At 38.3% G+C, this 13912-nt stretch overlaps 2 protein-coding genes across 8 annotated transcripts in view; one reads left to right on the top strand and one right to left on the bottom strand.

Annotated features, from left to right (window-relative positions):
* The window catches only part of LOC106953362 (connector enhancer of kinase suppressor of ras 2-like), a 40538-nt gene extending 37285 nt beyond the window's left edge, over positions 1–3253 (bottom strand). For 4 of the 5 annotated variants that reach the window (XM_015042070.1, XM_015042072.1, XM_015042073.1 and 1 more), the window contains exon 1: positions 2723–2889. In XM_015042070.1, coding sequence (XP_014897556.1) covers positions 2723–2786 — 64 coding nt within the window. In that variant the 5' untranslated portion in view covers positions 2787–2889. Of the gene's footprint in view, positions 1–2722; positions 2890–2931 lie in introns of those variants that run through there. The other variant, XM_015042071.1, reaches the window with a different exon arrangement.
* Positions 3254–5937: 2684 nt separating this feature from the next.
* On the top strand, positions 5938–13634 carry LOC106953361 (protein NLRC3-like). Of its 3 annotated transcripts, XR_001426188.1 has the most exons (8): positions 5938–6015; positions 6986–7234; positions 8320–8415; positions 8552–8629; positions 8721–8826; positions 8917–9154; positions 9589–11569; positions 11634–13634. XR_001426188.1 is itself a non-coding variant. In XM_015042067.1 (7 exons), exons 2-7 carry the CDS (start codon positions 7083–7085, stop codon positions 11136–11138), a joined length of 2220 nt encoding a protein of 739 aa, XP_014897553.1. In that variant the 5' UTR covers positions 5938–6015; positions 6986–7082; the 3' UTR covers positions 11139–13630. The 3 variants fall into 3 exon arrangements, 2 of the variants coding, with proteins under 2 accessions (XP_014897553.1, XP_014897554.1); XM_015042067.1 differs by having other exon boundaries at positions 9589–13630; XM_015042068.1 differs by lacking the exon at positions 5938–6015 and adding an exon at positions 6082–6171 and having other exon boundaries at positions 9589–13630.
* The last annotated feature ends 278 nt before the right edge of the window (positions 13635–13912 follow it).

Below are 13912 nucleotides of genomic sequence, written 5' to 3'. Positions count from 1 at the left end.
GATAGCTAACCTCCTACATTTTATTTGCTTACACAGCAGTAGATAAAATGTTTACTTCAATATATTATTTACCGGATGATTTTTATTCCAAATTTTTGTGTGTCAAATCAAAGTAGACCACAAAAATAGAACTTAAATGGTGGTAAGAAACGACTCCCTCCTGGGGATTTCTTCTTCTTTTTTATTTTTCGTTCACTTAAATACGTCAGCCCATCAACGTCAGATGAAGAGCCATGTGCAACCGAAACCCGATGTTTGACCTCAAACAGGCTGTTCACGTCCCAAACCCTAAAAATGTGGCAGAATTAAAACACTTCTGCAACAAGAAGGGAACAAAATTCCTCCACGGGGATTTAACAGACCGATTGCCAGTTATCACTAAACCCTGACGTCCGCCTCTGCTGCCAAGGCTGGCACAAGCAATACTAGGTTTAGGGGGCACTTACTTTTTCCACATGGTCCCAGTTGGCTTGGATAGTTTTTCCCCCTTAATGAATGAGAAATATTGTTTGAAAACTGACTCTTGTATTTACATTTGTCTGGTGTTAAAATTTGATGATGTGAAACATTTCAATGTGACACAAAGCCCAAAACAGAATGCATCTTTGAGGGGGAAAATACCTCAACTGTGATAATTAAAACATCGTTTTTTTGAATTCCAAATTTCAACGTAATCGTACAATGTTTCACAATTTTGTCTTTAGTTTTTAATAGACATTGAAGACTGTTTATAATACGATGAGCATCTCACGCAGCTCGGTGTAGCAGCAGCAGCAGCAGCGACCAACAGGCTGCGAATTACGATGCTATATTTACACGTGTATGTGTACTGAAGCGGTACAGATGTATGGATGTGGATGTGAAGGCCCCTGGTCTGACACGTGAGCACAAAACAACACATTACTGAGACAATTACTATTTAAAGAACTGGAAAAAAAAAAAAGACAAATCTGAATAGGCAGAGAATTCCCTCCAACTGGAACAAACATCTCCACTTACATTCCTATCACATTTGAATTCTGGAATATCTTTGTAATGCAAACAGACAAAAATAAGCATAGCTTATGAGGAATCTGTGAAGAGAGTGGGAGTGGGCTGAGGATGTAAAAAAAAAAAAAAAAAAAAAAAAAAAAAAACCCACAACTTGTTTTGGGTTTGGGGACATTTACAGATCTCTAGATCAAAGCAAGCAAACGCTAATCTGACACAGCTACCAAAGCTGGGTAGACGGAGACAAATTAATCACAACAACTTCAACATTTCTGAATTTCCAGGCTTTTAGTAATGGCACGTCAGATTAGTTTAAGCACAAACATTTCTTAGATGGAAAATGGCCTCAGGAGGGCTCTACTACTCGTCTGAAAAAGATCTCTCTCTATGTGCGTTAGCTTCTGCTAAGGCGGAGGATTCCCCCGTCATGATAACAAAAGCTTTAGGAATAAACTTTGGAACCATATATAAGCTCTGTCTGTCATGTACTAGTTTTAAAAATATTATCCACTGGTGTACTTTTCCACCAACAAATGTTAGTGAGACACTAACAGTAAAAACACAGCAGGGTAAAGAAGAAGAAGAAGAAGAAGAAGAAGAAGAAGAAGAAGAAGAAGAAGAAGAAGAAGAAGAAGAAGAAGACTTCACAAAAACAGACTGAAGCAAACACTAAATTTTGCTGCATGTGGATTTCTGTTAACACGACAAGAGGAAGTAATAGAACAATTATTTTTTTGTTTGTTTTGGTGGATGTCACAGGTGATGGAGGAAATTAACACAGAGACTAGACCAGTTTTTTATAACTTGGTTTGACTCATCTGCTCATCTTCACAAACCACTTCTGTGTTTCTCATGTCCAAATTTTCCTGAACTCCTTGCTGTGTGCTCACAGAATCCAAGTACATTTATTCGAAGGAAAGTAAAACGTGAATAAAAAGGGAAACAGGAAAGGATGTTGCAAGAGCGCTGATCAGCTGCGCCTTTTGTGATGTCACCAGGAAGTATGAGCATCTGAAGCTCGTTATTGTTTTTCTTTTGTTTGTTTGTTTTGTTTTTGCTTTCATCATAGCAAAAAAAAATACCAAAACAAATAGAAAAACTGACCAAAATATGTTGTCATATATATAACAAACTATAATTAAAGTGCATTGATTTTACTGAAAAGTGATGAGGAATAGCTTTAGGCTTTAACTCCAGTCAGTCTTGGTGTCCCTCTCTGTCAGCTCACTTGAAGAGTCCTTCCAAACATCTGTGGATGAACATTTAGCAGGTGATGCTGCAATGATTGCTATGCACACACACTTCCCAGATCACTTTACCCCGTTTTCATCTGAACCCAGAATCTGACCCCATGAGTCCGTGTCATCTGGGTATAATTACTAAATCTCTGCCCCAGACTCCCAGAGGAGGAAGCTCTGATTTAACAATGGACACAATGGGTTTCAAAGCGCTTGGAGATGTTTGGATGCGCTCTCTTCTGGAGAACATCCACATTCACGTCGCTATTGTTCAATAATAATAGTAATAACAATAACAATAATCAATGATAACAAATCGGGTTTGCATAAACCCAAACGACGACGTTTAAAGGCGAGGAATCAGCAGGTGTTTTGCTTTCTTTCCGACATCTCGCATCAGTTTGTGTCGGAATGTGTTGAATCGCTGCGCAACACTTGATTCACTTGAGCAGTTTTGAGAAAAATGTTAAATTTATACAGGCAATAAAACCCACCTTTCATCCAGTCTACCACTTGACTTGGGCTCCACTTGCTCACGGGCTCCATAATCAGTGCCATGGTAGAAGTTTGTCTTCAAGCTTCACAAAAGAAAAACACACCCAACTCAACCAACTCCCTTCTCAAAATTAGGGGAAAAAATAAATAAATAAGCACACAAAATGTACTAAAAATTCCTCTTCCCCCCAAAAAAGAAGATACCCACTGGCTTTAACTGGCTTTAAACATCAATGGAGGTAGGCATTAGTCCAAGATGTCTAAATTTTTTGTCGTGGAGCGGAGACTGAGTAAAGCCCGGCAGGCTTCTGCAGATTCCAGCGCTGCTCAGTCCTTTGAATGAGGTCTTTCAATTATCATTCATGTCAGGCTCAGCGGCGGTGATGCTGCTGGGTCTCTGCTGCCCGGCTCTTCTGCCTAAATACATCCTAGTACCGTCCAGAGCAGCGAACAACACGCAGACTGTTCACTTCATCCTGCCGTCTGGAGAGGTAGCATTCGCTCTAAGCATCCTCCCTCCCCTTCCCCAGACATGGAGTCACAGCCCTCGCTGCCTTCAGCAGGCGAGGTCTTTCTGTATGACGGGTGATTAATGCCACAGGAGCGACAACCGCGAAGACTCAGCATGTAGTATTGTTATGTTTGTTGGTCATTTGTCTGTGAACAGGCTTTTTTTTCCCCCATGAAGGAATCTAAGACAGTACTTTCAAGCTTAATATTTCTTGAGAATTTTTTTTTTTTTTAAGAGTTTGGTTCAGGATATTTGAGGTGGAATTCAATTAAACTTTATACAGCATTAATATCTTTAGCTGGATCTCTTAGCATGTTCCTTTTTTTAATCTGTGGGCTTTATTTCAAGCCATCTTTAATGGTGATAAATTGAAATAGAGGCTAGCCTAGCCACTGACAAGTCAACTAGATTAAAATCTACAAATTTGAGAGACGCCTACTTTGTACTTCATTATGAAAAACAACCCAGGTTGAACAAAAGTAGGGTTAAATCTAAATCTGCCAACTGTATAATAATCCAAAGTGTGTAACCTAACAACAACAAATTACATATGTGCTTAGTGACTGAAAAAACATGATCATTATTTGCATTAAAACAAACTTATTCATTGCCAGTGGGGGAAAAAACAACAAAAGTGAGTAGGAGACAATACAATCATGAATTGAGTGTTTGTTTACCTTCCTGTTTCATCACCTCAGAGCCTTTTGTGTCTAGGTCAACTTGGTTCATATGCACGGACTGCACAAATAATGACACACATGCTGCTAAAACAAAGATCGCTGACATTTGGTTAAAAGAAACAATATAAAATTATACTTTGATCGTATGTCTCCAATAAATAGAAATACTGTGGTGTATTCTGATGTTAATTCCTTTACATCTTCTCCAAGCCTGCTGGCACTGATCGCCCTCCATACAAGCCACTGTTTTCTCCTGCTGTCTTTGTCGCTGCTCGCCTCCATCACACAAAGCGCACTGTAGTGGAACAGTGGTCACCAAGGGAAAGAGGATGCTGACATGCCGTGATCTTTATATATATCACTAAACAGCTTCAGGGTTTAAACCTTTCCTTACTCATGCATTGCTCAGTATTAAGCCATATTTACAGTGCACTGTAATTAAGTAAATAAATATTACATTTGAGGGGTTTTAAATTACCTTATAATTAAATTTGAATTTATTTGATTTTTAAGTTGTAGTGAAGAGGCCTTTTCTTAAAAGGCATTTCAAAAAATATATAATTTTACAAATAATGATGAGTTGGGCTTTAATTGCAAACATTCAGCTCTGTCTTAAGGAACTTTACATCCAAAATTGTCAAAAGAGTATTGAAATCAGGACTATATTATTTACAAACCATTTTTCAAGAAATGTAATTGAGCATTAACTTAAAAGCTGCTTTGTGGCCAGGTGAGGGAGGCTGCATTCCTGTTTTGCTCGTTAATCAAGCAGGAAATTGGTCAGTTTTTGTTTTCATGTGATGAATTTGCATTTAGAAACAGTTATATAATAAGTGTATTCCTAATGCAGATTATAAAGGCTATACTTTGCAAGAACAGAGCACATCAATGTGAAACTGAGCTGTAAAAAATCCTAAAATCCATGGTTTGACATATGATAATTTAAAAAAGTTAATGGTGAGCTTATATGTAGAGGAAGGGAGATAATTTAACATGCATGAATCAAACAGAAACAGAGCTGAAATGGCAGAAATGGTCAGAAATATGTCAAGAAAACCTATAGCATCTAGTAACAAAGGCTCAATAATACTGGGTTTACTAATAATAAGAAATAAGACTATAATAAATTTTTATCATCCTCTTTTTTACCGTAACATAATATACTTTTTCAGCCAAGTTCCACAGTATGCCGAAACAATAGTGTTCAATAAAATGAAATAACGGGGAAAAAGAGGGATGGATTTTCACACACTCAAAGATCTTTAAATGTTTATTCACAATCATCTACATAAAAGCCAGTGCAGCAGATTGAAACCCAAGTCTGTTAGCAGTGACCGCCAAAAAGATCAATAATCATAGATGCAAAGAGAGGAACAGTGGGAAATGTGAGAATGTGACTTGATACAGCATCTATAAATCATGATTCTTTTTTTATCTCTGTGAATCATACTTTCAGTCCAAGGAAAACTCTGATGCAGGGGATTGACATTCAGTCCCAGCCTTACATAACAGCAGCATCATGATATAAACTAAAACTGAATGATTTGTCTTTTCATAGGGAAGCTCCAAATGTGCTATGAATTAAGTCTTATTAAACCATTAGAAATGTGTGTTAGCCACGAAAGCCTTTCTACACAACTGTGGAGTAAAATATGTTGAAACAATTTATTATCTTTATGCACACAGACAAAAAGAATACCTTTAAAGCAATTGGGAACATCTATAATGTAATATTAAAATTTTCTATACATTTTAATTTACAATAGTAGCTTTTTATCAGAAAGAAAGCATTTTTGAAAACCTTTACATGTGCCTGAATTGATTTATTATTTAAAACATGTTATTTTTTTCAAGTGCTAACTGTTTTTAACATGAAAAGAACATTAAGATTTGTTAGCTGTTCTTCCAAAGAATTACAGAAATAAGCAGGTTTGAGATTAAATTTCTTAACAACCAAAAACGTTCAGTAGGTGATCTTTAGCTGACGGGAGTGTGCGTTTAATGGCTTCATCCTCAAGGGGGCAGTCGAGTTTATCAAGCCTCCATTATAGTTTGACAGCGAACAAGAAAAGAAACTTCCTTGTAGTAAAGGTTTTCTGAGGTAAGGTAACTATTCTGTCAAAATATCGGTAATTATGTCTTAATAATAATATGGTATATGCTAGCCAACTCCTCTATATTGGTTACATCGTTTTTGAACGTATTAGTGAAAGTTTTGACAACACTAGCGTTCTTAAAGTCGTCTTTGGGACACCGGGTAAGTTAGCTAAATGCTACACCTAATTTAGCTTCAGTGAAAGGAGAACACGTTCTTTATCTCTGGTATGTAGAATAGTGAAGTCAAGCTTCAAACACATGGCTTTTAATTGTAGATCACATAAACGATATAATATAAGCCATGAATATAAGCCATGAATTTGCTCTAGATAGACAGAAGCTCTCAATTTATGAAAAAAAAGAAGCGGTTTTCTTTTTTAAAACTAGTGTTTTATGACATGCCGCTTTGTCCACATTGAGAATTAAGTATCCTAAACATATAAACCTCTCAGATAATTTAAATAAGTTAGATTCATGACGTGGCGTGTGAATTTACACCTTATGTGTTGTGTCCCACCGCTGACAGTCTGGAAAAGTTTGGAATTGCATTTTTTTTTCTTTCTTTCTTTCTTTCAGATCTGGATGATTATTGAAATGCAAAATAGATTATCGGAAAAATTATTTTCTTTACACCACCCCATAACTAAGGAGATGATCAGATGAGTACTGATTACACCATACTCATTTGATCATAATTTGTCCATCCATAAATGCAAATAACACATATATATTTAAAGTTAAAACCAGGTATTGATTTATGTATGCCCTCTGCATTTAAGGTCTTTTCTACAATTGTTTTGCCTTTTCATCTAAATTCACTTTATCTCTAACTACTTAATTTCTTTTGAATGCTCAAGGTTTTTTTTTAAGAAAGCAAGACGATATGCCCTTGAGCAGAATGGTTCTGAAAAACCTGAATATCTGGTCCTCACGACTATTTCTGATTTTTATTTTTTTTTCTTGCTGCTGTACAGGTTCAGGCAGGTTAGCCTGTGTTCACACTGGGACGAAAAAAACGTTCACTGGTAGTTCTTGCTGAGTCGGTCGCTGAGTATATTTCTGCATGATATAATGGCTGAATCGATGTCGGACAACTCTTCCATTGGGGATGCAGTGTCTAGTAGAGAAGATGTTGAATTCATTGAGGATGAGGATCTTTACTACATTCCTGAGAGGAGACCATCTCTCGACCTTGGACCGTCTCCTATGGACACCAGTCAATGGTATGTTGAGATCTGTGACTTTTTAGCCTTTCCAAACGAGCTAAAGATTCATACAATGCAGTCACTTTGAATAATACAGAGATGGAAAGAATGTGTGCCGTTGGTGGAGAAGGGCAAAGGTCATCACTGAACATTCTAAGGTTCCTCTGTACCAAAATAAGTCTAACTTAAAATGTAATGAAAGCAGCCTTTACTTGTGGACAAAATAAAGCACAAGAGTTTTTAGGATTACTGTTATCTGCTTTAAGACAAAGTTTCATAGCCTTATAACTTATAACTTACACTTGAATTCAATTTAATTACAAAAGCACTGTGCATAACTTTAGCAGAATGCATAAAAGAAATCTGTAAGAAAAAGGGAATTATTAGGCTATATAAATGCAATTACAAATGTTCAATTGTAACAAAAATACGCCTCCTGGAGGAAAGTGGAGTTAGTGCAAGTTCCCCTAAAAAAGAAAAATCTTCACATGGAGCTCAAACTTGTACCCGTCTATCAACTTTAAGGCATTTCAGTTAAAATGCCTGACTTGATGCTGCTTGTAGGCATTCATTGAGGTCAGAGTGGACTGCTGATCCTGTGTGTATTGCTCTGTGAAAACCAAGAAACTAACTCAAGACGCACAGATGAGCTTTTACTGATAAACACAGATTTCCAGTTTTTTCTGACCTACTAATTAAGATGTTATTTCTTGGAAATAAAAACAAATGTAAAGTATTTTTTAATCTCTGCTTTTTATGAAGGATCATTCCACTGATTCCGGTTTGAAAATGTATATTCCTGCTGCCATTAGAGGCAACGTCACACTGCTGTAACACCTTCAGATGGTCCTGTGAGGTTTTGATGCTGAAGTAGTACAATTCTGACTTTTGGGTCATCTGCCCACATCTCCCAGCTGGCTGGTCAATACTCTGGGCAGCTGAAGTTGGAAACTGCTTGATTTCTGTCTCCAGATTTCTATTCTACTTTTACCTGGTGATCACCTACCAATGACTAACCAATGACCAGTTGTCTTTTTTCAACTTTTGTGTGACTGATTTGTGGATCACTTTATCTAAAAAACTCTTAACTCTGCTCCCTACAGGCATTTTGTGGATCAGGCCTTGACTCCAGCTCAGAGCTATGAAAAATTGACTAGTGAAGATGAAGGTGTGGCAGACCAGGAGGGGGCCTCTACAAGGTACAAGCAGCACTAAAGACTCACAAAAAGCTTAAGCATGATGATCACTTGAGGCGCTCACATTCATATCAGAGAGTTACGCTGATCTTCATTACCTTGCTATAATGTTAAAGCGTCATTGTCTTCCTGGTTTTAGCGTCCGGCTGGAAAGAGCGGATTCATTTTCCAGCTGCTACTCCGTTGACAGCAACGACTGTGAAAAGATCATTCCTAAGTAAGAAATGTGACCGCAGTGTTAGATTTTAACGAATGCAGCTGTTTGATACGTGGCCCTAAGATGTAATGAAACCTGTGTGTTTCACCAGGGAAAAAACCAAAGAGGAAGTCACAGAGCCCTCGAACCAGCTCGAATTAATCCAAGAGCCAGAGGAAATCAAGCATCCATCTTTGACCCTACAATTCACTTTTAAGGTGTGCTTATGTGGCATTCACCTTCACCAGGCCTTCAAAACTCAAGCTCAAGCTGGAAGTGATTCATTTATTTGCTCCATTTCCTCCTAGGCTTTGTGTGAGACCCTGAAGAAGCTGCCTGAAGATGATTTCAGGATGTTCAAGTGGAAGCTGTGGACTCATTACCCGCAGCCTTTCAGCGCCTCTCAAAGCATGGACATCGTGGACCTCGTGGACCGACTGCTGGAGAGCTTCACCTGTGAAATGTCTGTGCAGATCACCAGAACCATTCTCGTCAGCATCAGTAAAAAAAATGTTGCTGAACATCTGCGGATGTTGTACATCAAAAGTGAGAGCGTTCACCGTGTTCATTTCCATTTAAAAGTAACACGAATGATTCATCGCTGTGAAAAAGTATTTGATGCTTTCCAGGTTTCTTCTCTTCTTAGATGAAACAAATGTTGATATCAGAAAACCTGAACAAATGCAAAGGACAGTTTTCAAATGATCACGACATTTTTTTGGTTCAGTTGCGTTAGTTTAATAATTTTAACAGAACGAATCTGACAGCATGAAATACGGTAAAAGAACTCAAAAAGCAGCGCATCTTAAGGAATCCAAGAACAGATGGGAAACAAAGTTGTTTAAACAAAAATGACGTATTTCTGTATTAACATATTCCTCTATTAAAAATAGACAAGAAATCTTGAAGGATGCAAATACTTTTTTCACAGCTCTACAGATGATGTTTTGATCTTAACCTGATTTTTTTTTTTCTTCCAGATCAAATACGTCATGAATTGTGTGAATTGATGATACAGAAGTATAGCGAAGTGTCGATCACAGAAGGACAAACGATGCCACTGGATGACATCTACGTAGACGTCAATACTTTCTCACGTTCTGACAATGGGCCGAATGTTGAACATGAGGTCTTGCAAATAACCAAGGCGTCCACCAAGAAGAAGCCAGGCGATCGGCTTTTGTTAGCAGAAACTCTCTCTCAGGAGTGGATAACCAAGACTTACGCAAGGCAGGTGTATCTCTATGGACTGGCAGGATCGGGGAAGTCCATGTTTGTCAAAAAGCTTGCCCTTGACTGGGCTCGGGGGCGATCACACCAGCATTTCTCCTTTGTCTATGTCATAACAATCAGAGAGATGAACGAGTATTTAGAAACTAAGATCTCTCTGATGGATATAGTGAACAAACTGTACCCGATGGCAAAGAGGATAAAAACGGAGGGCTTGAGGTATGAGGAAAATGAAGCCTTATTCATCTTTGACGGTCTAGACGAGTACCCTGAGGAGTTTAACTTTATGCGAACAGAGATTCACTCCGACGCCAGTTCTCCCATGACCATGAGGGTCCTCCTGGTCAACCTCCTCAGAGGCCGGTTTCTCAGCCGCTCCCGATTCGTGATAACGTCCCGGCCTCATGCTGATCGCTGCGCCCCGTGGGATGGGCATTACGACGAGATCGAAATGGGCAGTTTCTCCGACGCAAACAAAGACGAGTATTTCAGGAAGAGGTTCAAGGACCCAAATCAGGCAGCCAGAGTCATCGAGCACGTCAAGTCGTTGAAAACTCTCCATATCATGTGCTGCCTGCCCTTGTTCTGCATGTTGTTGGCAGATGAGTACCAGCGCGTCTTCAGAGAGTCACCGGAAGAAAAACTCCCCACCAACATTACGTACATGTACACGAAGCTCCTGCTGAAGCTTGTTCACATTCGTAGAACAAGAAAGCCGGCTTTCAGTCCAGAGGACGAGTTGAAGTTGCTTATGGAACTTGGGAAATTTGCCTTTACCTTGCTGGAAAAGGGTCAGTTTCATATGAACAGGTCGAAATGTCCTGACTTCTCTCACATAGAGGCAGTGAACAGAAGTGGCATCTGCATGCAGTACACGACGACTCCATTCGTCCTGTGCCACGAGGACGTGGTGTGTTTCCTCCACCCCACCGTGCAGGAGTACATGGCTGCTCTCTATGCATATCTCTCCTTAAGGAACCACGACAAGAACATTTTTGATCAATCGGTGAAAAACAAATTGAAATTGAGCCACAAGGGACACAGAATAATGGAGCTGTACAAGGCAGCAGTGGAAAAAAGCCTGCAATGCCCAGATGGCAAACTGGACTTGTTCTTGCGTTTCCTCTTTGGGATGGGATGCAAAACCAACCAAGAACTTCTCCTGCCGTTTCACAAGCCTTCTGCGAAGGTCCTAGACTTAGTTAAAGACTGTGCGGCTCTCATCAAAAAGAACCAAGGATCTCAGCATCCAGATCGGAGTAAGAACTTGAAGTGCTGCCTGGAGGAATTGGAGATGTGAGCCTTTGACTTGGCTCCAAGTCAGAGTGAATAAAATGGCCGATCACTACACAAGAAAGCAAAGTAGTGCACTTTAGTATCAGCGCATGCATGGGTAAGGCACACTTAGAGTGGCAGTTTATGTTTGAATGGGAAGCCTATTCGTTTAGTTTGGGAGCATATGAGGAAAAGCTGCTAATTTATGTGAGACACTATCAGGATACAGTCCAAGTGATCAGATCTCCATGTTTTCTCCCATCTTCAGTGGTTTCAGTAGCTTCATGATCAAACCCCAGGGCTTTTTATTTGGATTTTGTGTTGCTCAACAAAACAGGAGTAACTGTGAGGGGAAAGGAAATTGATTAATCATTGTTGACCTTTTCTTTTAAACTCCCAGTTTCACTTAGGCTTGGGTTTTGATCCTTTATCATTCGTTAATATGACTTAAACCAAGTCATCCCATCAGAGCCCTGGTTTTACGTACAAAAAAAATAAAATAACGTCACTTTCTAACCAGGGAATTTCTGAAGGTGGGCTGAATGCAAATACACACTTTCCTTATTTTTATATATAAAAAAAAAATACTTTAGCTTCACAGTTATGTTGTGCTCAGTGTTTATCACACAAAATCCCAATAAAATGCTTTCAGGTTTCAGGTTGCAATGTGACAAAATGTGATCAAGTTGAAGGTGAAATGACAGTTTTTGCAAGGTGCTATATTTGATTAATCTGCAGAAACTCCCATTATTAATGAGCAGAAATTTCCAGACCGAGTTAAAAGTCTGGAGAAGGCAGCCCTGTGAGTTTTCTCATCTAAAGGCTGTGGCAGAGCTGTGCATCCAATCTATCTTGCTGCCATTTATAGGTTTTCAGATGCATTAGTGTTTTGGTAGCTCTGCAAAATCACATAGGGAGTAATTATAAAAATGGTAAACAACTTGAGTCACACAGGGATGGATTTTGGACACGAATCTTAGCATACATCTAAAAGCATGCTGTTAAATTAAAGATCAGAATATGTAAGAGTTTAGTCCTTCAGGCAAAAAAGTATTTACATTTTCAGAAAACTTGATCTGGACAGTTTCTAAGTTTTGATTCACTATTATTGTTTTGTAATAACATACTTACTTGTTAAATTAAAGATTGACCTTGAAGGAGGAGCTAATGACAGATGTAATTTGAAAAAGTTTTGAAGACTAAAGTGGAATTTGATGTTTTAGGGTAATTTTTTCCTCTTTGCATTAAGAAATAAAATGCTCCATTAGGAAACTGATTCAACACTCATTATTACATGCATGTACACATACAGTCTTAAATTGGATGTTCCTTTGCTGTCTGAAAGTTTTTTTAATGTATATTTTCTATATTTGTGTTTGTCTGAAAACAATGATACTTAAAAGAAATTTTATCTCAAATCTTTATTCTTTGTCCCATTGTGTATTTGATAAGACTGTAACACTTTCTATTTTAAGTTTATGAGAAATATCTAGATTTCCTATCATCTGTGGCACATTTAGTGACAAAATACATATAGATATAGTATGTAGTTGTTCAGAAATAATAGGACAAATATCCAGAATCAGAATTTATTGGTCAAGAGTGTGTGCACAAAGAATTTGACTTTGGTTTAAAGCACTCACAGCATACAAACAAAAAAGTATAAATATATACACTTTAGAGGAAATACAATGACGAGTAAACATATGTATGTACAGCCATTTCTTCCTCCTTTTTGGTACATGTAGGAAAAAAATCAGGCTTGTTGTGACGGTGCAAATTTGGTCCTTTTGTTTCCTAGAGTGCCTGACTACTCTGGCCTAATTATGCACAAGCATTGCAAAAATGTCAGCTTAAATGCAATAAAGAAATAACTTGTTGGAGACAAAAGCATGTTTTATATTACCCAAGTCTCCACCTCACACATATTTATTTAAGTTTTTAATTCAAATATCGGCAAACAAAACAAAAGAGCGAAAAGCTTAGTAATTTATTTTTGTAATATTTTGTTTTTACACAGAAGTCAATGTAAAGTGCCTCAGTGCTGCATTTAGATGAGCGCTTATGTTTCAAAGTACTCTAGATATTTCTCTTAGCTTCCAGCCAGTGTTTTGCTTTGTGCCTTTTTTTTCTTCTCCACACTACTTCTGTAGCTAAAGAGACTTTTCTACCATGAATTGTAGATGAAGGGTACAATTCATGTTAAATGTGCATGTTGCAAGATGAACATTGTTCAGCAGGTGCCTTGAGTGCCTCTAATGTTTACCACTACAATCAGTGTCTGCTAACTTTATAAATTTCTGTGCCATTCCAACTGCATTTGTTACAACACAGCTAAAGTTGGAACTAAAGTCCTCCAATGCGACATTTTTCAAGAGCAAACTCTTCTGCAGGACCAATCCCTCCATCAAAGATGATCTAAAACGAGATTTGTCATTGCAATCAGAACCAAGTTGAAAGCAAAGATGCAAATGATTTAGATGTGGCGGTGTAACTTCTATTAAAGTGTTGAAATGATCCTTACTCGTTTGATTCGATTATTCTGTCATGGCTGTGTGATTCTTCGGGGAAAGTGCCGTTGACGAGCCAGTAGATGAGAGCCTCGTCCTCGTCGCAGTTCGGTAATGCGTCACAGTGGAGAATCAGATGCTCACCTGGAAGGAAAGATCCACAGTCCAGGGTTGAACTATTGCCTTCAGTAGACGTTACTTGAACACAGCGTAAGAAACAACAGATACTATTAGACATGAATGTCAGGATACAAATAAAAGGATAACATGAGTTACCTGGATCCGCCCT

The sequence above is a fragment of the Poecilia latipinna genome, unplaced genomic scaffold (genome assembly GCF_001443285.1).
Source record: "Poecilia latipinna isolate Pla-1442-1.1 unplaced genomic scaffold, P_latipinna-1.0 Scaffold576, whole genome shotgun sequence".
Lineage (NCBI taxonomy): Eukaryota > Metazoa > Chordata > Actinopteri > Cyprinodontiformes > Poeciliidae > Poecilia > Poecilia latipinna.
Note: the sequence above shows the minus strand (reverse complement) of the source record. Positions and strands in the feature narration are given on the sequence as shown.